The following is a 20,734-nucleotide window of genomic DNA, read 5'->3' as shown; positions in this document are numbered from 1 at the left end:
TTAGGCAATTGTTCAAAAACTCAAACCCATGCTCGAACAATAATTTCTTGAGGGAGAAGAGGGCAACCGTTTTTTAAATATTCGTACTCAAGCTTCTCTATGGTCAATGACTATTTCTAAATATCACATTCCTAAGAAAAAGTCAACCTAAAAAAAAAGGGTAAAAGTGAAGGGGGCAGCTCCCTCAGAACGTAAAAACTTATCAACACAGAATTGATTCAGACAAGGCTGAAACTTTTATATATAAATGGAGTTCAATCATCGGGACCTGCTGCTGCTGCTTCACATCACATCACGTCAAATCAAAAGCCTCACTTTTTAACTCAAATTTATTAACATATATCTTCTTTGATTAATGGCTTAATCAAGAGCTTAATCAAAGTCTGAGAAAGAAATTAAAAAAAAACACACACACACCAGGAATCGCGATATTTTCAAGTTCGAACACACCACGCAAATGCGAATAAGAAACAGTAATTAGCAGAGAGAAAGAATGGCTGAAAAGCAAAGCAGAATATCAATCGACAAACAGAGAAACGATTCTGCAGAATTGTGTGGCCTTGGCTTTGACGGCGGCCGCGGGATGCGCATTCCAATTTCCACCGAATGAATACGAAGGCCGCCTTTTTATAGGACCTCGGCACTGGAGGGCTAGCCTTTGTGGGCCGTGCTTCGCTCTGTTGGATGTTTTGGGTTTGTTTTCTTGTTTCGGCCTTTCTCTTTTGTTCTAGTTTAATATATTTTTGAAAGATCCTTATTACTCATCTTTTAAAAAGAAATGATAAACCAGTGGTAAATTGCAGATTACGAGGCTTCCTTAAAATTAAAAATTGGAAGCCTTAGGTTTGAAACCTGATGCTGTTGTGGAAGCCAGATTTGTAGTCAGGTGGAGGCTGAAATGACTCTGTGACAGCCTCTAGAAAAGATGAATAATTGTAGCTAGCCACCAATTATCCATTAAAAAAAAAAAAAAAAAAAAAAAAAAAGAAGATAATCACACATCTTTTATTTGGTCCGGCACTTCTATATTTAATCATATGCCTTGCTTTTATTTAACTTATTTAATTTGATGTCAAATAATACAAAAAAGCTTATAAGATGAGGAAAATGAGCCTGTATCATTTTGAATCCAAAAATGTTATCATGCATTTTTTTTTTCTTCTCAAGTTTTTACACTCATTAGTGTAAAGTGATTTTTTACGAGTGCAAAAGGCATATCCCATTGTGAATTTCAAAAAGAAAAAAGAAATCACGCATCATTTTTTTTTTTCAATTAATTCTCATGTGCTTTAGAAACAAATAAATGTGCACGAGGACCAAAAATGAGTGCAAAGATCTTTTCCCTATATTCTAATCATACCACATGTTTTCAAAATGAGTACCACTTAGGCATGAATTTGTTTACATCAATTTTCGAAGAGTTGTGCCATTGTTTTATAAATTCTTCACTTTTTAGTTAAAATAGTTAATTATTTTGATCTTTGACATTGAAATTGATAAACGTAGCTCCTAAGTAAATTATCTTGGTCTTTTCTTAAAAAAATTGTTGATATGCTTGTTTAGTTGTTGCGTGAAGGAAACAACTACATGAGTACCTTTTTAAGAAATTCTTGTCAAATCAGTACCTCCACTTAACAAGAGTAAGGATATATTTAATTTTATGAATGACCAAAATAATTTACAACAAACAGAAACCATTTCTATCACGAACCCCAGTGAATTGCTATATATCAAGAACCATTTTATGCTAAAAATCCCAAATTCTTGATATAATGTTTCGCAAAAGAACTTTGTTTCAATTTTACTTTGCATTTTATTTAGGAGGTAAAAAATGCAGATTAAAAGGGAGGATAGAAGAAAACCATTTTCATATAAGAAAAATAGAACTTGAAAGCAAAACGGTAAACAGAGGAACCAATCACGTCCATTGATCTTGCAAAATTGTGCCGTTCTTTGCTAGATCAACGAATTTAACGACAAATCCACATATCGCAGGACGAGCACCAAAAGGATTCAAAAGCACCAAATAAACAGGATTACTAGCCAGAAGAAGCATAGATTACTTCTTCAGAGTCATCAGACGCACATAAGAGAAAGAGAACTACTAGTTCAAACATGATTATTCAGCCCGGCTTCATCTCAAAGACGAGCCGCCGCGACGACGCTAGGAAATTGTTCCACAAGACAGTAACGGCTTAAGTCACAAGTACACCACCAAATACAACAACTTAACCGAAAGCACTACCCCAAGGACCACAATCCAGCATCATAAAGGGGTTCTCGATGCACGGGTGCATATGTTCGGAAGGTCCTGATCCACAGGGAGCAGCAGCTCTCGGCATTGTGTCCTCGTTCCAGATGATCGGTTTTCCTTGCCTCTTCTGCGATCCAGATGAAATCACCAGATCAAGGTTTTTGGGATCAGATAACAATGTATTTGTAATGTCCTTCAAGAAATAAAAACATGATAAAGGGACTGATCGCTGTAAAAGAGAATAATATTATAAATATTTAAGCGAGAAGAAATAGATACCTCAATCAAGCCTGAGAATGTTTCTGAGAATAGCTCAGGAGCAGCAGCAGCAGAAACCACAACTCCGAGCGCACTGGTGCAGGCATTTTGCACCCCACCTTGCTGCACCAGTTTTGGGGAAGAGTTGATTGATTGCTATTCAGAATCATCATAAGCTTCTCCATCGTCAGAAAACTCATCAAACGACCTCATATCAAGCTGGTAGCGAAGAATTCCTCCAATGCCACCAAAACCACGGCAGAACTGTGACCCCTCCTGTGACTTGTTGGTGACAAACTCAAGACTACAACCAAACCGCCTGTACTCATTAGCAAACCACTCCAGCAGTGACGTCTTCTCCTGAACCTCTAGCTCCGCATTGTTAGCATCCCGGAAGTTGCTCTGATTGTTCTCCTGCTCCTTGTTGAAATGCTTCACTATAATCTCACCAGTAGTTGTATTTTTCAGCACATACCGATTGATGTCCAAACTTTCCCACACAATAAGAATCTCGACAGCACCCATCTCTAGAGCTTTTAGTGTGTCCTCCACACCAAAAACATACTTTCCTGTATCCTGGCTAATCTCCTCAAAGTATTTTCCTATCAACTTCTTCTCCTGAATGAATTTCACATTGGACAGGATCTCCGCTGACAGCTCAATAGCCTGGTTGAAACCGTTCTCTCCTCCATAAGAAACATCCACCACGTTCAGTATTTTGGCTTGCAGACGAGGATCAAACATATCTGACTGACTAAGCTCTGTTTTGAAGTCAGCTGACCCAGCCAGTATTAATCCTGAAACATTGGGCTGACTGGTGGCAGGATTAATAAAAAACTGTGTGGCAAGCTCTGCTGTCTTTCTAACATAGTTGTGGCGCTTCTCCATTCGAAGACGAGCAAAACGTAGAGCTGACTGCCCTCCTCTTCCGTGCTTCTTTGGAAGGTCGACACTAAATTTATGAAGCACCTCCCTAGTGTTTCCGCTTAGTGTCCCAAAAAGTGTCCCATTTCCGTCCATGACAATGAAACCAAACTTGTCATCAGATTCTAAGAGTTCATTCAGAGCTTCAATATGAAACTTGTTGTCACAGAGGTAAAGAGATGCATTGATTGGCCTGAAAGGCTCAAAATCAATGGTGACCTTTTTTTCCTTCCCATCGTCAGTAACAATGGTCCCTGTGTACAGCACAAGCCCATTCGGAGGAACTTTGTTGTAAAGCTTGAGCCTCTGCTGAGCGGATGTAATAGCCCCAAGAACAGACTGTCGATTCACCCTGCTCTTAATGTTTGATGCAGTTCCAAATTCATCACCAAGCATCTTAGTAACACGAGAAATCTGATCCCGGGGAGGCATGATGAGAGAAATCATGCTGGTTCCATTACCCCTTGCAGCTTCAAGTGCCTTGATCAGTTTCTTAATCTTCCAAATCTCAATGTTCTTATCAGTCTCATGACCATCTGCCATTCTGAAGAATTACAGCAACAGCTGAAACAACAATTGATGGCCTGCAAAATAACATACATGAGTTTCAAATGAACAAAACCAGATAAAATAAAGCCACCAGTTACAAGACAGTGAAAAACTCAACAAATAAAGGCAATATATGAAACAAAGTAATAAAGTGAAAAGTACCGGGATGCAGAAATTTTAGCAATAAATACTGAAATCGAAGAACACGACAAATATCCACACATTTCATTTTGGAAGGATTAACCAGCCGTCAACCAAAAGGAAAATGAAGAAATATATAAGGTAAGAGCTAAAATAAAAGAGTTATACCTACAAACACTAAATTCAAAGAACACAACAAGAAGTCACAATCTTGTTGGAAGAACTAAGCAGACAGCAAACCAAAATGAAAATAAAGAAGCATAAAAGGAAAGAAGTTCTAACCATAAAAACTGAATTTGAAGAACACGATATGAAGTCACGCATTTCATGTTGAAAGAATTAAGCAGACAACAACCCAAAATGCTTAGAGCATAAAAGGTAAGAGAATCTAACTTTTAATACTGAACTCGTAGCACACGAAAAGGAGCACATTTCACATTGAAATAGTTGAGCAGCCTACAACCCAAAATGCAGAACAAGCAGCAATACAAGGTAATAGCATGAATGCATCTAACTACAAATACTGAATCCGGAGAACACGAGAGAAAGGCGTTGAATCCACATTAAAATGAAATAAGCAGCATACAAACATACACATGTTGCCGTTGCTTTATAACATACCAGAAGGCCTCCACGCTACATATTTCATGCAATCTATTCAATTCAGGCCATAGCACGTAACAAGGGATGAGACGAATGCATATGCCGCAACACACACATCCGGCAATTAATTGATGAAATCAAGCTAAAAATGATAAATATACAATATCAAGCATAAAACAAAACAACAATTATTCACAATGGAAGCTAATAAGCACAGGACATACCAATACAACTACAAATTAAGCAGAAAACCTGATGATTTCGACGCAAAAATAAATCAATAAATAACGCAAAAGTCATAAAACACAATTATATATGAATTGATTGCACACCTTCAGAAAAAAAAAAATATATATATATATACCAATCACAGCATCCATATACTAACAGGAAATATAAAATAAACCAATTCGTTAATTCAACCCAAAAAAAAATAATAATAATAAATAAATAAAACAGATCCAAGCAATTGAGCGAACAAAATCGAATAAGAACCCTAGATAAATTAGAAAAGGAAATAAGAATAATAATAATAAAAGGGGAAAAGGGGAGGACCTGTTAGAAAGCGCGCAGCCGAGAGCTCCTGGAGAGTCGAGAGACGAAATGAGCGGAGGATATTTCTATATAATAGCAGGTGCCGCCGGGCCTAACCCTAACACACCTTTTAACCGTGGTTAGGTTAGATTAACTCATCGTCCCACCATCCCTTTGCACTTTTGGAATTTTTTGGAACCGACCTTGCTTCCTCCCAAAAGACAAGACTAGCGATTAGAATTTAGTCCTATAATTTTCAACCTCAATACTCTCTTGAGGTGGGCCTATAAACCCAATGGGTTAACAAGGTGCTTTGGGTTTTATTTGGGCTTGGAGAAATTACAGCCCATGAGCCCAATTGGTTTACTCTATAATTTACCATTCTTGGTGTTCTAAAGGATTATTATCCCTTTCGAAACCTCAAGCTAAGGAGATGATTACTAACAATTTTCATAACTCCGGATTGGATTGGTTCTTAGCGATATGATTGGATTAGCTCTTAGGAATACGATTAGATTAGCAAAGACTTGTAAGACAAGATTTGTAATCATGTATACAGATAGGTTATATAACCACTCTAGTCGGAATTCATAACTCTATCTAGTATTGTTCATTTCACATTTTAACATAACAAACAACAGACTGAACTCAAATCCATTTTCATTCCACCTCACCTTTTCATTAGTCAATAATATTAAATACAAAATTTAGATGATGAACCTACTAACCACGATTTGATATCTAAAATCTTCAAGTAAGTACTGCTTTTATAGAGGGTATCCACACTGCTTTTACAACATCTTGTTATTTATTAAACAAAAAATTATTTGTAACTAAAGTCGCGAGTAATCAAGCATTACAGTCTACTAGTGTTAAGTTCCACACCAATTGAAAAACGAAGGGGTTTAGGGTTAGGGTTCGAGACACAACTGACCTAAAACCGCAGGAAGCAAATGGAAATGACGAAGGAATTATTGACGGTAACGGAGATAGAAGGGAGAGGACGGGCGTTAGTGGCGGCTCAGCCACTCAGGGGTGGCGAAATCGTTCTCAGAGACTCTCCCATCCTCCTCTACTCCGCTCTTCCTCTCATCACTCCTTCTCCCCACCCTTACTGCCACCGCTGCTTCAAAACCCTACAAAAACCCCAACCTCAAGCTCAGCCTCAAGTATGTCCATGGTGTTCCCACCACGTCTTCTGCGGCCCCAATTGCCTCTCTGCCGCTCTCTCCTCCTCCCACTCTCCTTGGGCCTGCCAAGCCCTGCGCCGTCTCCGAGACCCTTCTTCGCCTCTCTCCGCCCAGCCGCTCGATCGCCAGGTCCAGGCCAGTTTCTTGGTCGCCGCCTACAACCTCGCGGTCGTTTCCCCTTCCAATTTCCAGATTCTATTGTCTCTCCAGGGCCAGCCGCACGACTTCGCCGTTGCCGACACCACCGCAGCTGCCCAGTTTCTTCACTCTCTCATCTCGACACTCTGTGCTCCTCCTCCATTTCTCCTAGAGAAGCAGATGTTTTCGGCAGAGCTCTCAGCGGCTCTACTGGCCAAGGACAAGCTCAACGCCTTCGGATTGATGGAACCCTTCACGGAATTGTCGCAGAGGTCGAGCAGGGCCTACGCCATTTATCCCAAAGCTTCGTTCTTCAACCACGACTGCCTCCCCAATGCCTGCCGGTTTGATTATATCGACACAGACAGCGAACACAACACGGACATGGTGATCAGGATGATACATGATGTTCCGGCAGGGAGGGAGATCTGCCTGAGCTATTTCCCGGTGAATCAGAGTTATTCGAACCGGCAGAGGACTCTGGCGGAGGACTATGGTTTTGCTTGTCAATGTGATCGCTGCAAGGTGGAAGCTAGTTGGTCTGACAATGAGGAGGGTGAGGAAGAAGCAGAGGGTATGGATGAGGACCAAGACCAGGAAATGGAGGCATCCTCGGAATCAGAACCCGAATCTGGGATTGACATTGAAGAAGCCAAAGCCGAAGCCCAAGGGGAAGCCGATTTCCCACACGCCTATTTCTTTGTCAGGTTCATGTGCAACAGAACCAATTGCTGGGGCACCCTGGCCCCTTTGCCCCCGAAAGACGACGAAAGTCCTTCGAATGTCATGGAGTGCAATGTCTGTGCCAGCCTTAAGAAAGACGAGCATAGCTACTACTGCTTCCTTTGCTTGCTGGGCTTGTGTGAGTGCCGCTGTCTTCTTTCTACGTTGAATTCACTTCTTGTTTTAGTTACTTAATGAGTTAACGTTGACTACAGCTAGAAACTGAATCATTTGTAGTTTTGAATCTCAACCCTAAATATGCATTTGCACATTTTGATCGAGCCTCTCACCAGTTGACTTGTTATGTGATGATTGCTTGTAAACTTCTTTATTAACGAAATAGTTTAATAGGTTGTGATTAGGACTCTTACAATGAAGGTAAGGTGATGACACTTATCGAGATGAAATAGATGCATTTTCAAGAAAGCATGTTTCAATTCGACGTCCTTCTGTTACATCCTTGCTAGGCAATTCGAATCTGTATTACCTAATAGTCCAAATAATGTGTCATCAGTCAGAATACTTAGCAAACTGTACGTAGTTCGTTGCTAACTCATTTATTTATCGGCAATTCAGGCCAAAGTTTAACTATGTTTATGAACATTAAAAAAAAAAAAAAAGGTTTAAAGCTTCTGTGTTATCAAACTTGTAGAACCGGCTAACAGGCATTGGTAACCTGTGTGGATTTTGGTTCTCTTGAGGTTATTACTTCTTTAGTTGCTTTACTTTCAGGATTGTGAAGGGAAAGACAAAATAAGACAAAAAAAAAAACGAAAACAATGCAACACATCTAATTGCCGCTTGGTAAAGCTTCCTAATGATAAATAAAGCAATTGTAATTGACAAATAGAAGGCGTAAACGCCCTGTATCTTGATTCATGTGCGTAAGTACCTACAAATATATAGTGGAATAAGTTTGAGTGAAGAGTACATACTTGAAATGAGTAGCAAAAGCCTATACTTTTAATGGGGAAATGAATATGAACATGCATATCAGTCAAGGGTTATCTAAATTTTTTGTATTAAGCTAAATACAAAACTAATGGATCAGATAGGGATAAATGGCAAGATTTTGATTCCAAGCCACGATTCTGTAGATAATTAAAGTAGATTATCTGTATAGTTAGGTATACGTAGAAAATACTCATTGAATGTTCTGATCGCAGGCTTAAAGAGATGAAAATTGGTACGTCATGTCTTCTCAATTAAAGAAAGCAAAAGCATACACTGGTTATGCCTCTTTGTAATGGGTAAGCTGGCATTTTCTGGTTCTTGTTTTCAGGAGTATCATGACCTAATAATTTCTGTGGGTGGATTGCTGGGGCGTGTGCCGTGGTCCTTTAATATGCAGAAGCATTTTTTCTTTTCCTTTGTAAGTTAGAGCCAACAGGTGCTTAATGGGAATTCTTTACTTTGATACCTAGTTGGGTTAGGAGAGCTTAATTTCATGTTACGTTTGATTACAAAGGGGGGATTAGGCAGCTGACTTTTCGTCGAAGCAGCTTTTCTCAAAAGGATCAGTAGTTTTCATGTTTATTAAGTGTATAGGCTATAAGCATTTGCTAGCGGTTTGGATTGTATTACCATGTGGCATGCGTTACCCTTTAAATGGGGGCTCCTTTCCTTCTTTGGTTCGAAGCCATGCTTGGTCTATCATCCAACAGTGTAGTAATGTGTACCCTTCATGTTTCTGCATAGAAAATATTGCACGTAGGGCGATCCAACATAATTTTCTGTTTCAAGTCAGCGTCTGCACTCCTGCACGGGCGTGCAAATGCGCTCTCTTTCCCTCCCCTGAGAGCTATATGCTTGAAACAATCTTCCCAAAAGAAATACCAACCATTGTCTTATTTCATTCAATAGAGCCTACTCTTAGTAGAAGTTAGTTAATCCTTACAGAAACATTGGCACATAAGTATTTGGTCGCCATCGCCCCGTTTACGTGGCGGTACTGACATGCTTTAGGCGGTAAGATTTTTGCTTTGCTGAAAAGAAAACTCCATATTGAAGAAGGGAGGGAGGGTGGGTGGGCAAAGCACTACCAATTATGTGAAGGTAATGACACCCAATTGATTGCAAATGGGTCGTATATTGTTTGGTTTTGGTAACTGAATAGCTCCCCTTTAACTGCTTCTCTACCTTCTTATCGAATATAATACGTCGACGCTTTCCTAATCACATGATATGATGGTGGTGGTGGTGGTGATCTTGTGAATCACCCCACTTGTTTTTTCGGACCACCATATGCTTGGAGTTGCATGCCCAACCAACCACCATATTCTCGGCATGTATTTTTTATGACCGCCTTGTACAACTCCACCACTCATGTTTGGAATGGTTCCAACTTGTTTAGGCACCAAGGTAAACCTTTATTTTGTGTTTGTCACTCGGTGCGTAATGCCCGTGCTAAAGTTATTAGGGTGATTGTGTTTTAGGTCTACGACGTCATGGACGGCGTCGTCCCTGGCAATGGCATGTAATCGTGTTTACCTAATTTATGTTGCTCTGCTTAACGATGTGTTGTTTGGACGAGAGACTTATGGCTATTAAAAATTGAGGTTAGGTTTTTTTTTTTTAAATAAATTTTGTACAAACATTAGACGGCGGAAATGAAATGTACCAAATGAGCATTACACTGTCACCTTCAAATGAATAATTTCAAGTAGTCAATTGCAAACTACTCTAATTTGCCAACGGCTCGTTTGACAAATGATTTTAAATTATTGAAAGTGTTTTTTGAGAAAATATTTTTAGGTTCCAAAAGTACTTAAGGTGTTTTCTACTAAAGCATTTCAAGTGTTATTTCATAATTAATTTGCATTTTTACTAAGGTTTGGTTCCAAAAATATTTTATTTAAAAGTGTTTTCAATCGTTTAAAAACACTTATAAACGGATCATAAATTCCTTCTTACTCGTTTTTAAAATGGTGACAAGTTGGTATTTTCGTCACGACAGTTCATCCTTCTAGGGGAAAGACTCACAAAGGCAATGCCTCTCTTTAGCCACCATCGTGTGATTAATTAGCGTTATAAATTGAACTCGAGTAGAATACGGGCGTGAAATCTGTTTGGATCAAATTGTACTATAATATATGGACTAAGATTCTCTTTCCTTCTTTTTCCATCATTTTTCATTCTCTCCTCTCACATTCTCTATTTTGTCTTTCTCTTTCTATAAACAATTAATATAAGATGTTGATATAGTTTTATCGTGATTGTTCAAATAGGAGATGAGAGAAGGAAAGGAAAAAAAAAAAGAATAGAGAATCGTACTCCATAATATATGGGCATAATTTCTTTTTGTCACTACGAAAAAAGCTGTCTACAAAATCAAACAAAAATAGGTATACGGTGCCTACGATGTCGTGTGATACACTTGTGCTTTTGCTGATATTTCTGCGATTATTTTAACCCCTGTCCGTCCCATCTAAAGGAATTTACGAATATTCGAATTTCAATCTCTCTTTTTTCCTCTTTCCGTCTGTTTATCTCGCAACCTTCATCACATGTGCAAGCAATGGAAGCTTATCACTGAATGTGAACGCTGAATTTACCATAAAACAAATCAACTGCAAAAATGCAGGTGCAGCCATTCCTCTTCTTCTTTATTATTTTTGCTTTTTTTTTTCCGTTTCGTGAGTTTCGAATTCTAACTCTAAGCCTATTCCTTTTTATTCGTCATCTTATTATTATTATTATTATTTTTATATTTTTTAAGTCATACGTTTGTACTTTGCAGTATTCGGAGTTAACGTTATAAGAAATGATATTCGCGCATTATTTTTCGTTCCTTGCACATTATATTTATTTATTTTGCTAGCTACCTTTTTTGTTAAGTCAAATATTCGTAGTTAGTGAACCATATCCCTTGCTGATATTCATCGATCAATCTTTTTTCTAGTGTGTACCACATGTCGATTTTCTACTTAGTGGGAAAACCATTTACTTTTGGAAGGAATTTTGAAAGTCAAATAGTAGCTTTTCCCCTTTTTACTGTATATATAGTCTATTGCTGTACTAAATAGATACATACGAGCGTAACGTATACGTACACAGAATAAATGGAAAATAAAATTTGGAAAATGAGTCTGAAGCATGAATTTACATCTTTTTAGCAAGACAGACTGAGACAACCCATGCTTTTGCTTCCGTTATTCAAAATCCAGGCCAAAAAGGCAAAAAACTGAGCTGCTGAAAAACTGTTCCATCCCAGCAATCAATAGCTTCAGCTGTTCGCGTCACGTTTTTGGGAAGCCAGGAATTTGTGTTTGCGGCTCATCAGAGAAAAAAAGGAGTGAGGATTCGGGAAACCGATGCCAAGAATAGATTGACAAGATCTAAAGTTGGCAGTCAAGATATTTTCAGATGTTTTGTTTCTGATGTTAGAAATATCTTACTTAGTTTATTTGTTAAAACTTAATATAATATACTTTCGTTAACGTATACGTGCTTGTTATAATATAAATAAACTATTAATTTAATAATACTATATGCTATTGTGATATCGAAAAATTTTAGAATGTTGAGCGCATTGTCATAGGAAGGAGTTTATGGCCACTAAATTCTAGATCGAATACATAATGATGAAGATTTACGTCTAAATATATATATATATATATATATATATATATAATACTTGTCATAGCTAGAGGTGATTTTCTACCATACTCTCGCATATCTTATTCTTTGAAGTTCTTGGCTGATAAATTCTTGATCTAATGTGTGTGTGTGTATATATTATATTTATATTTATACGATGATATATAGTCATATTAAGGATGAGGAAATAACTTAATTGTGAATATGCTATTTTAATATTCGAATTTAAGATAAATATCGTTACATTGTAACACTAGCTTGATCCAATATTAATTGATCAGAACTTAACAACAAATAACCTCAAAGGGTTAGAGTTAGAGTCACACATCTGTTGGTACTTAGAATTGGAGATTAGGTCGACTAGTCGAAGTGGTATACTAAAACACTATAGTTCAGTTGGATGTAGCTTTAGGATTCATTTGGATGTATTTTCAAAATGGCTGAAAGCGTTTTTAGAGAAAGTGTTTTTGGGTTCTAAAAACACTTTAAATGTTTTCTACAAGAAGCACCAATTATGTGCTTATTTCAAGAAGCACTTTAAGTGGTTTTTTTCAAGATTTGCTTGCATTTCTACTAAGGATTGATTCCAGAAATATTTTCATCAAAAACACTTTAAATCATTTTAAAAACATATCTAAACGAACTCTTACTCTCGAGTCCTAATACAAGGCAGGTTCTTATTTACCAATTCTTAGGCGGTTAGGCGGGCGGAGGACACTTTGGGGAATTTACAGCGTAAATACACGGACCGAAACAAATATCCGTTTCCTACTTAAATCATTGAACCCCAAAATAATATATATCTGTTTTTTGTTGCCTACTATAATATACCTGAACCAACAAAACCATATCTCTTGCAAGTTGCATTTACTATAAATATAAAAATACCTTTTCGTTTTAGGTTTTATATTTATTATATATATATATATATATATGTTTATAGATAACCAGGGTCAGGGGAGAGAGAGAAAATTAGAGCATAAGAGGAGAAGGAGAAACCACAAAACTTGGGGAGCATTTCAAAACGCAGGACTGCAAGGTGGTGTGCCTCTTCCCCTTGCGGCTCTCCTCCCCCTCCCTAAACCAAAACAAAATATTCAGAGTTATATTTTGTTTTGTTTTCCAGAGGAGGGATAAGAAGATAAGGCTCTGCTTCCCTCCCCTCCGATATCAGGTTTCTGTTGCCACTGGTCGTGATTCATGTTTCCATATATTTGTTTTCTTTTTCTTCTTATTACGAGCGATTTTACTACTCTACGATTCTAGTATTTTCTGTTTGATTCTGCATATAATGCACATTTGCATGCTGATATATATGATGGAAGATTCATGATTTTTTTTTTGGTTATAGGGTAGGGAGATATGGCGATGTACGAGCCTATTAGAGGGTGCTCCGACGACGATGAACGTCGTATGGCAGATCCTATCATGAAGGAGAACATTAATATCGGTGGCGGTGATGGTCGTATGAACGACGACGTTGAGATGGCCATCCAGCCGTATCAGTCTCCCGCCGGCGGTGGCGCCGCTTATATGAATAGTAGTAACGAAGAAGCGGCGGTGGCGTCATTGCCTTCGAAGTCGCGGCAACAGCAGCAACGCCTTGGTTCCCTCGACGTCTTTCGCGGACTCACGGTTGTGGTAACGTCTACTTTCCCTGGTTTTTCAGTGTTTTTTTACTTCTATTTTTGGTGATGGAAAAAGATGAAAATTAATTTAAATTGATGAAATAAATTTTAATGGTTAATATTGAAGACATTTGGCGGATTTAGTTCTGCCTTTTGCTGAAAGGCGCAACAAACTTTATCGGATGCGACGCTTTTCGACGCAGTAAACGGAAACGAAACGAATATGATTCGTCTGGTGATACGGCACCGTCTTGTCTTTCTTTTTCGTTTTAGGTTTTTGCCCTTTTTCTAAGCATGGGTTTAAGGTTGCTTTGTTTGTTTGTTTGTGTGTAACCGTCAACAAAAAAATATCATTGATAACTAATCAAGTGTTGTTAAGTGGCTCATATTACCCAAAATAGCTAAACCCCAAACTAGCCCCCCTTAACAAATATAACGGATAGCTCAGTGGCTGAGAATAAATTTCAAATCTGTATTTTATATCACACGTATATAAATTTGATTTTTAACGCTTATGGATAATACAATAGTAACCAAGAAAAACTGAGGCCCTTAAAAAAATGAAGCACCAACTGATTCCTTGGCCACCACAATTTTCTTAGAGAGTAGAATGTTGGATTTGTGTAATCCGACTCGATTCAGATCTAAAACCAAATGCAACTGGACACGACACCCTCCTTTCTCTCTCCTTTTGCAAACGCTTTAATATAAAGAAATCATGATGTACCACACCGACCTCCTCAATCTCAATGCCCGTTTGTCAGCATTTGCTTTTTGTATTAAGTGACTAGGAGCTCCACCACCATTCGCCTAAATCTCACCTGCACTGTTACATATTCTTGCATATAATTGTTGATATATTTTTCTTCTCGTTAAAAATAAGAAAACTTAAATGCGGACGTTTGGTATACGTGTTCCATCAATCCTCACATACAAATAACCAAATTCTATTATTTCTCGCCCCTCACAATACTGCAGTCTTATTGAATATTTTTTTTCTTAAACATTATTACATGTAAGTTTTTCTCGTTATGAACTGTATAGTTATTTGACCTTTTATTTAATCTGATATGATGGGCTGATGGAGTAAATCTATTTCGTCTGACGTACTGATGGGTCCTTTTAATTGGCCATACTTCCCAAGTACGTCGGCTAAGCCGACACTCACTTCAACTCCAGCTGGTTGGTCCAACCATTAGGAGGATAAGCCAAAACTTTTAAGTTGAATCACATCAATTTATGACTTCATCAATTATCTTTCCTGTTGCAGGCCGGCCTTGCTGTGAATTTTGTCCAACTGTTCTGATTGTCATTTAACTCCTCACTTCGAAACCAGTGCTCTTACGCGTTTTCTCCTAGTTGTTATATAATTGTTATTTTCTTCTAATAAAAATACGTGAATGTATTTTTATTTTTTTATATAATTGTACGTGTTGATTAACACGTAAGTTCACATGAATATTCGTACCCCTAATTGTTATTTCAATTATTTTCATTTTTTAATCTCTTGCCATTGTTTGATGCAGCTGATGATAATAGTGGACGACATGGGTGGAATCCTGCCCGCAATTAACCATTCGCCCTGGAATGGTTTAACCCTAGCAGATTTGGTCATGCCATTTTTCCTGTTTATGGTTGGTGTTTCCCTTGCACTTACTTACAAGGTACAAATTTATATCCCTTGCTCCTTCAATTCGTTCTTTTCTTCATGATCAAGTAATCTGTCGCTGTTTTCGGGAGAAGCTAGCTAACAGAAAATGTTTGTGCACACAGAAACCATCGTGCGGAGTTGCTTCCACGAGAAAAGCAGTTTTACGAACGCTGAAGCTTCTAGCATTGGGCCTTTTTCTTCAAGGTACACTATATAGCATGTCAAGCTATTAGCATTTGATTGATATGTTCATATGGCAATAGTGAACTAGTAATTTTATGTATTGTACAAACGATTTTTACGGCTAAGTTTGATATGCAAACTATAAGGTTCTGTATACTGAGCAATGTTCGACATGTCTTTGTCCAGGCGGATTTTTCCATCGTGTCAAGGATCTTACTTTTGGGGTTGATATCACAAAGATGAGATGGATGGGCATTCTACAGGTATATGCTACATATCACTAGGGTTATAACTTATTACTTAAGTTGGAAACTTGAGGCAAAAGTTAACCAATTCTCTATGGATTTCTATTTCCTTTTTATTCCCAGAGAATTGCAATTGGATATTTTGTAGCAGCATTGTGCGAGATTTGGCTAAAGCGTGATAGTAATGTCAACTCGGGAAGATCGCTGCTCAGGAAATATCGGTCTCAATTGTAAGTAATATTTATCTGCATTAGGAGTCCTACTTTTTTCTTTTTCTGCATCACTCAAAATAGTAATGTGAATATTGCTCAATTTCGAATAATGTATGCCCTGTTTCTCAGGACGGTGGCTTTGATAATCACCACGCTATATCTATCATTGTTATACGGATTACATGTTCCTGATTGGGAGTACCAGATTCCTGTCGATTCCTCCTCTGCACCAAAAACATTTTCAGTAAGTTTCCATCATGTTTCTTAGTTCTTTCCTTAATTTTTCGTAAGGTCTTTGAGAATTAGGCGTATGTTTTTGCTTTATCCTGCTTTTCTAACTCATCTCTTTTTTGTAGGTAAAATGTGGAGTACGGGGTGACACAGGACCGGCTTGCAATGCCGTTGGGATGATTGATCGCAAGATATTGGGGATTGAGCATTTATATAAAAGACCAATCTACGCACGAACGGAGGTAAGAATCCATTTCTTTTACTTTATTTCATTTAATTTTAATGTGCCTCACTGTCATTCCTAATGATTAACCTTTATTTGCTGTTTTTTACAGGAATGCAGTCTTAACTCCCCCGATTATGGCCCATTGCCTGCCGATGCTCCTTCTTGGTGCCAAGCCCCTTTTGATCCTGAAGGACTTCTGAGGTGTGTTTTTTTACTTCTTTACAGAATCCCATTACATCAGTATTTAGATAGACATGTATTTTAGTTATTTGTTTCTAATCTTTTCGTGTATTAAAATTTAATTTATTCGCTTGCCCTTCGTCGTTGCAGCTCAATGATGGCTATTGTTACCTGCTTGGTTGGTATGCACTACGGGCACATCATTGTCCATTTTAAGGTGAGAAAACTTGATATCAGATGCTTCTTTTCTTCCTCGGAGGATTCGTATCTGTAACCATTACTCCCTCCAAATGCAGGATCACCGGGAAAGAATCCTACACTGGTCTATCTCATCCTCCTCTCTTGTAGTCTTAGGCCTCGTCCTCGACTTATTTGGTACGCACTTCCCGTACAATTTTGTTATATATATAATCGAACTTGCTGTATTTTTCTATCGCTAGACTGTCTCCTTTATGCTTTTTTTTTTTCAGGCCTGCATATAAACAAGGCACTTTACACATTCAGTTACATGTGCGTCACAGCTGGTGCTGCTGGCATTCTATTTGCTTCCATTTACTTGATGGTACGGTTTCTAGCCAACTAATTCGAGAGAAACCTTTTCGCATTTTCGTTCACTCTTCTCTTCAACTTGACAGTCTTAGCATAAATACTTTAGTGTTCGGCTTGCTTAGTTTTCTCACTGCACGGTTTCTTCTTCTTCTTCCCTCAGGTTGATGTGTGTGGCTACAGGCGCCCGACTATGGTAATGGAATGGATGGGAATGCATGCACTGATGATTTTCGTGCTCATAGCCTGCAATATCTTGCCAGTTATCCTCTTTGGATTATATTGGGGGAAGCCTGAAAACAACATTGTAATTCCTCTTTTCCCTTTCTCGTGTTAGATCATTCAGTTATCTACTGGTATTGTAGTCTGATAATCTGTCATCTCTTGCAGCTTAGCTTCGTTGGAATCGGAAAATGAAGTCATAAGGGACAGCTCTCGAGTTATATGACTGAAGTGTAGTGCGAGTGCAAGTACAGTCCCTTTTTTCTTGGACTGACCCCAAAATTGGTCGACTGATTTTGGTTCGTTTCATTTCGAGATATGTGAGAGAGTGCGGAGTTTGGACTTTCGTAGAGACCCCGGCAGGCATGCCAACCTTTCTCCCCCACTCTCCTCCCCTCTTTCCATGTATTTAGTGGGAGAGCTTCTGTACAGAAGACGATGATGCAGCCCCAAGTTTTCTTTGTGAGGCCTGAAAATTTTATGGAATGATATAAAATCGGGGTATTATGTATCTGTCGGTACTTTTAAGAAATCAATCATTTTTAATGATCCTTGAAATTAAAAATTAATGAATGTAAGTCCTTATCAATGTGATCATTCAGTTATAATTTTATTAAAAATTCTGGTAAGTATTAATGTGTCAAGTAATTGGGTCTAATTAAATATTATTATATAAATGAAAAATATTTAAATAATAAAAAATTATTATTATTTCTATATAATTTATAAACTTGAAAAAAACAAAAGAAGATTACTGTTATATCTTCTTCCCCACCCCATCCGAGCAACACCCAGCTCCCACTCCACCCTTCGCCGACATAAGAAAAGAAAATTCTGAAACAACTAGTCTCTCAAATATTTCCCGACGATATGGAGGGAGAGCTTGATAATCCGAATTGAAACAACTACGCTCGCCGGCGCCCATAATCCGATTGAAATCTTTCCGGTTTTGCTTTACCCGGAGGTGCAGGCAACATGGTGGGTGGGGGCTCTCCTCCCCTTGAAACGCCACTGTCGCACCCTGTTCTCGCGGTCCTCGTGCTTGCCGGCGCCGATAATCCGAATTGAAACCTCTCTGGTGTTGTCGACGCGACGGGGTGGGGTGGGGTGGTGGGCTGGGTGTTGCCCGGATGGGGTGGGGAAGAAGATAAACAGTAATCTTCTTTTGTTTTTTTTTAAGTTTATAATTATATAGAAATAAAAATTATTTTGTATTATTTAAATATTTTTAATTTATATAATAATATTTAATTAGACTTGTGAGAATTAATTACTTGACACATCAGCACTTAACAAAATTTTTTATGGAATTGTAACGGAAGAACCACATTAATTTGCGGCATTCAATTAATTTCAAGGATTACATTGATCGATTTTTAATTTCAGAGATCATTTTGATGGTATGAGTAAATTTCAGAAACTATTTGTGATAAAAAAAACCTTATATATAATACTATTCGACCCATCACGAAGGTAACAAAGATTACAAACGTAGTTTTTTGAAGAACAAAGCTCTTGAGTCCACCAGATTAGAGAGAAGATATTTTAACTAATTGTTGAATAATGCATTACAATAGAAGCTATAAGCTTAAATAGACTTAAACTTAACCCATGGGAATGTCGGGGAGTCTTACGGAATGCAAAAACTTAACGATTGGGGAGGTAGGGGACTCGTAGGAAATATAAAGACTTGACTTAACCTTTGGAAATGTAGGGGAGTCCGAGTGAATGTAATGGAACTAAACTGGACGTAAATGCGATTTTGGGATTCAGTCCTCGAATGGCTAAAATTTATCTTATGTTACAGCAAAGCAGTGTGTTTAAATCTGGACGCTGCGCTCTTTTCAGAAAGGTATCATGGACTCAAAATGGAGCTCGGCCGACAAATTTGTAATTTCTCGCTACATCCTTTTGTCTTCCTTCAGTACATTTTTTGTTTTATCCACTCAACCATATGTTCTACATCACTATCTTGAAAAATCATTATCATGGAACGTGCATTTTCCCTCACTTATAACTTATTTATGGATAGAAAATAAATGATTCTGGTTCTTCAATCTTCGCATGCTGGTGTTTCTTGGACATCAAGCAAATAAGTGGAAATCATTCAAACAAATAAGGAGAAGAAACCTCCAAAACCCACAGATGATTGTTAGAAATGATTAAAACAATCATCAATCCATAAGCATCCATACAACAGACATAAGAACGAAATAAATTATAAATCTTGATGGTGAGGTGGAGTATGCAGCGTTTGGTGGCGTCACAGGGGTAGTAGAATTGTTAAGATAACATATACAGGTGGGAGGATCATCATTTGGAAAGTAGTAGGGATTTATGGAGTATTCAGTCTGAGCTATAGTGAGCACGAAGAGGAAGACACCAGCAATGAGGGAAATAATAGCCCATGGATTCCTGAAATAAGTGTGAACGAGAATGGCGCACCGCACGTTCCAAGGCTTCTTGCAGTAGTGAATCGTGATACACCTTCTTATGCACCGCGTTAAAGCTGCTGTCTGGATCAAGCGTTATGTCCTTAGAGAGCGAGTTGAAAAGATTCGCAACTGCCTTGTCACTTCCCAGGGCGTTTTGGATGATACCTTTTGCGTGTAGGAGGGCAACATCTCTGGCATTGTGTCCATGAAAAACATGTGGGATGTGACCTTGTTGCCTGCCCCAACATGGAAGCGCTCAAACGCTATCAGATTCAAGAACATGGACTCAGTGGTGTCATCCACAACGACGGCTGGGAGCCTGGGGACTCCACTGGAGAATGAGATGTCTTTGAGGCTAGTGGTTTTGCTTTTCTTGAATCTGATCCCGGCTTCATTAAGCTATGTTGCTTACCGGATGATTTCATCGTGACGATTCACAGTCTAGTGAACTGTTTTGCAATATGGCATTAACCCCCAACTAGCGTATGTAAACCAACAGCTACTTGGTATGTGGCTTCTTCTTGTTCTTGTTTTTTGTGGATTGAATTCATCTGAACATTGACTTATGAACTTCAAACCTTAATTATGAATACGACCTGTCACACGTATTATAATTTGAGTGAACCATTGTTAAAAAAAAAATATATTATTAGACAACGAGCTAATTGATACGTAACATGTTGATATCAAATTCCCCAAACATTGAATTTCAACTATGAGTTTAAATATGGAAGCATAATATCTAACACAAGTGTTATAATTTGAGGAATTGCCTTGTGGGATGACCCCATTTTTTTGTCATAGATTGTAGTTGTCATTCACATGTAAAAACATTCGACATTACAGATCATCTAATATCTTTGTGCCTAAACAATGACTTGTTTGCTTTTCCCCACTCCCCCATTTAAATTACCAAATTGATTGTTTGATGGTGCCTCGGCAGAGTTTCTCTGTCACTGCTTCCAACTCCCATTGATGCCCCTTCAAATCTCATTTACTGTGCTTCCCATCTTAATCAGTACCCGGAAAATCTGCTTAATTTTGCATTATATAAGTGGGACA

At 38.1% G+C, this 20,734-nt stretch overlaps 3 protein-coding genes across 4 annotated transcripts; 2 read left to right on the top strand and 1 right to left on the bottom strand.

Annotated features, from left to right (window-relative positions):
- Nucleotides 1-1,902: 1,902 nt before the first annotated feature.
- On the bottom strand, nucleotides 1,903-5,441 carry LOC103944730 (eukaryotic peptide chain release factor subunit 1-3). Of its 2 annotated transcripts, none has more exons than XM_009355200.3 (3): nucleotides 5,285-5,441; nucleotides 2,534-4,020; nucleotides 1,903-2,447 (listed from the first exon to the last, which is right to left on the bottom strand). In XM_009355200.3, the coding sequence occupies exon 2, from the start codon at nucleotides 3,977-3,979 to the stop codon at nucleotides 2,669-2,671; it is 1,311 nt and encodes a 436-aa protein (XP_009353475.1). In that variant the 5' UTR covers nucleotides 3,980-4,020; nucleotides 5,285-5,441; the 3' UTR covers nucleotides 1,903-2,447; nucleotides 2,534-2,668. The 2 variants fall into 2 exon arrangements, with proteins under 2 accessions (XP_009353475.1, XP_009353477.1); XM_009355202.3 differs by having other exon boundaries at nucleotides 1,903-2,381.
- Nucleotides 5,442-6,201: 760 nt separating this feature from the next.
- On the top strand, nucleotides 6,202-8,941 carry LOC103944731 (histone-lysine N-methyltransferase ASHR2). Its single transcript, XM_009355203.3, has 2 exons — nucleotides 6,202-7,453; nucleotides 8,481-8,941. Exons 1-2 carry the CDS (start codon nucleotides 6,217-6,219, stop codon nucleotides 8,492-8,494), a joined length of 1,251 nt encoding a protein of 416 aa, XP_009353478.2. The 5' UTR covers nucleotides 6,202-6,216; the 3' UTR covers nucleotides 8,495-8,941.
- Nucleotides 8,942-12,847: 3,906 nt separating this feature from the next.
- LOC103944732 (heparan-alpha-glucosaminide N-acetyltransferase) lies at nucleotides 12,848-17,788 on the top strand. The gene is made up of 14 exons (XM_009355204.3): nucleotides 12,848-13,087; nucleotides 13,265-13,554; nucleotides 15,068-15,205; nucleotides 15,315-15,396; nucleotides 15,562-15,638; nucleotides 15,744-15,850; nucleotides 15,962-16,076; nucleotides 16,189-16,305; nucleotides 16,399-16,490; nucleotides 16,620-16,686; nucleotides 16,766-16,844; nucleotides 16,940-17,031; nucleotides 17,179-17,322; nucleotides 17,406-17,788. The coding sequence occupies exons 2-14, from the start codon at nucleotides 13,276-13,278 to the stop codon at nucleotides 17,430-17,432; spliced, it is 1,416 nt and encodes a 471-aa protein (XP_009353479.1). The 5' UTR covers nucleotides 12,848-13,087; nucleotides 13,265-13,275; the 3' UTR covers nucleotides 17,433-17,788.
- Nucleotides 17,789-20,734: the final 2,946 nt, after the last annotated feature.

This window comes from the organism of the source record quoted next, unplaced genomic scaffold (genome assembly GCF_019419815.1).
Source record: "Pyrus x bretschneideri cultivar Hongxiangsu unplaced genomic scaffold, Pyrus_bretschneideri_v1 Contig6, whole genome shotgun sequence".
Lineage (NCBI taxonomy): Eukaryota > Viridiplantae > Streptophyta > Magnoliopsida > Rosales > Rosaceae > Pyrus > Pyrus x bretschneideri.
This window is presented reverse-complemented; position numbering and strand designations above follow the sequence as displayed.

Excerpts from the sequence above, each read along its gene's own strand:
- LOC103944730 (XM_009355200.3), bottom strand. The coding sequence starts at position 3,979 with ATGGCAGATGGTCATGAGACTGATAAGAACATTGAGATTTGGAAGATT.
- LOC103944731 (XM_009355203.3), top strand. The coding sequence starts at position 6,217 with ATGGAAATGACGAAGGAATTATTGACGGTAACGGAGATAGAAGGGAGA.
- LOC103944732 (XM_009355204.3), top strand. The coding sequence starts at position 13,276 with ATGGCGATGTACGAGCCTATTAGAGGGTGCTCCGACGACGATGAACGT. Across the intron at positions 16,491-16,619 it reads GATCCTGAAGGACTTCTGAG|CTCAATGATGGCTATTGTTA; the intron begins GTGTGTTTTTTT and ends TCGTCGTTGCAG. Across the intron at positions 16,845-16,939 it reads CCTCGTCCTCGACTTATTTG|GCCTGCATATAAACAAGGCA; the intron begins GTACGCACTTCC and ends TTTTTTTTTCAG.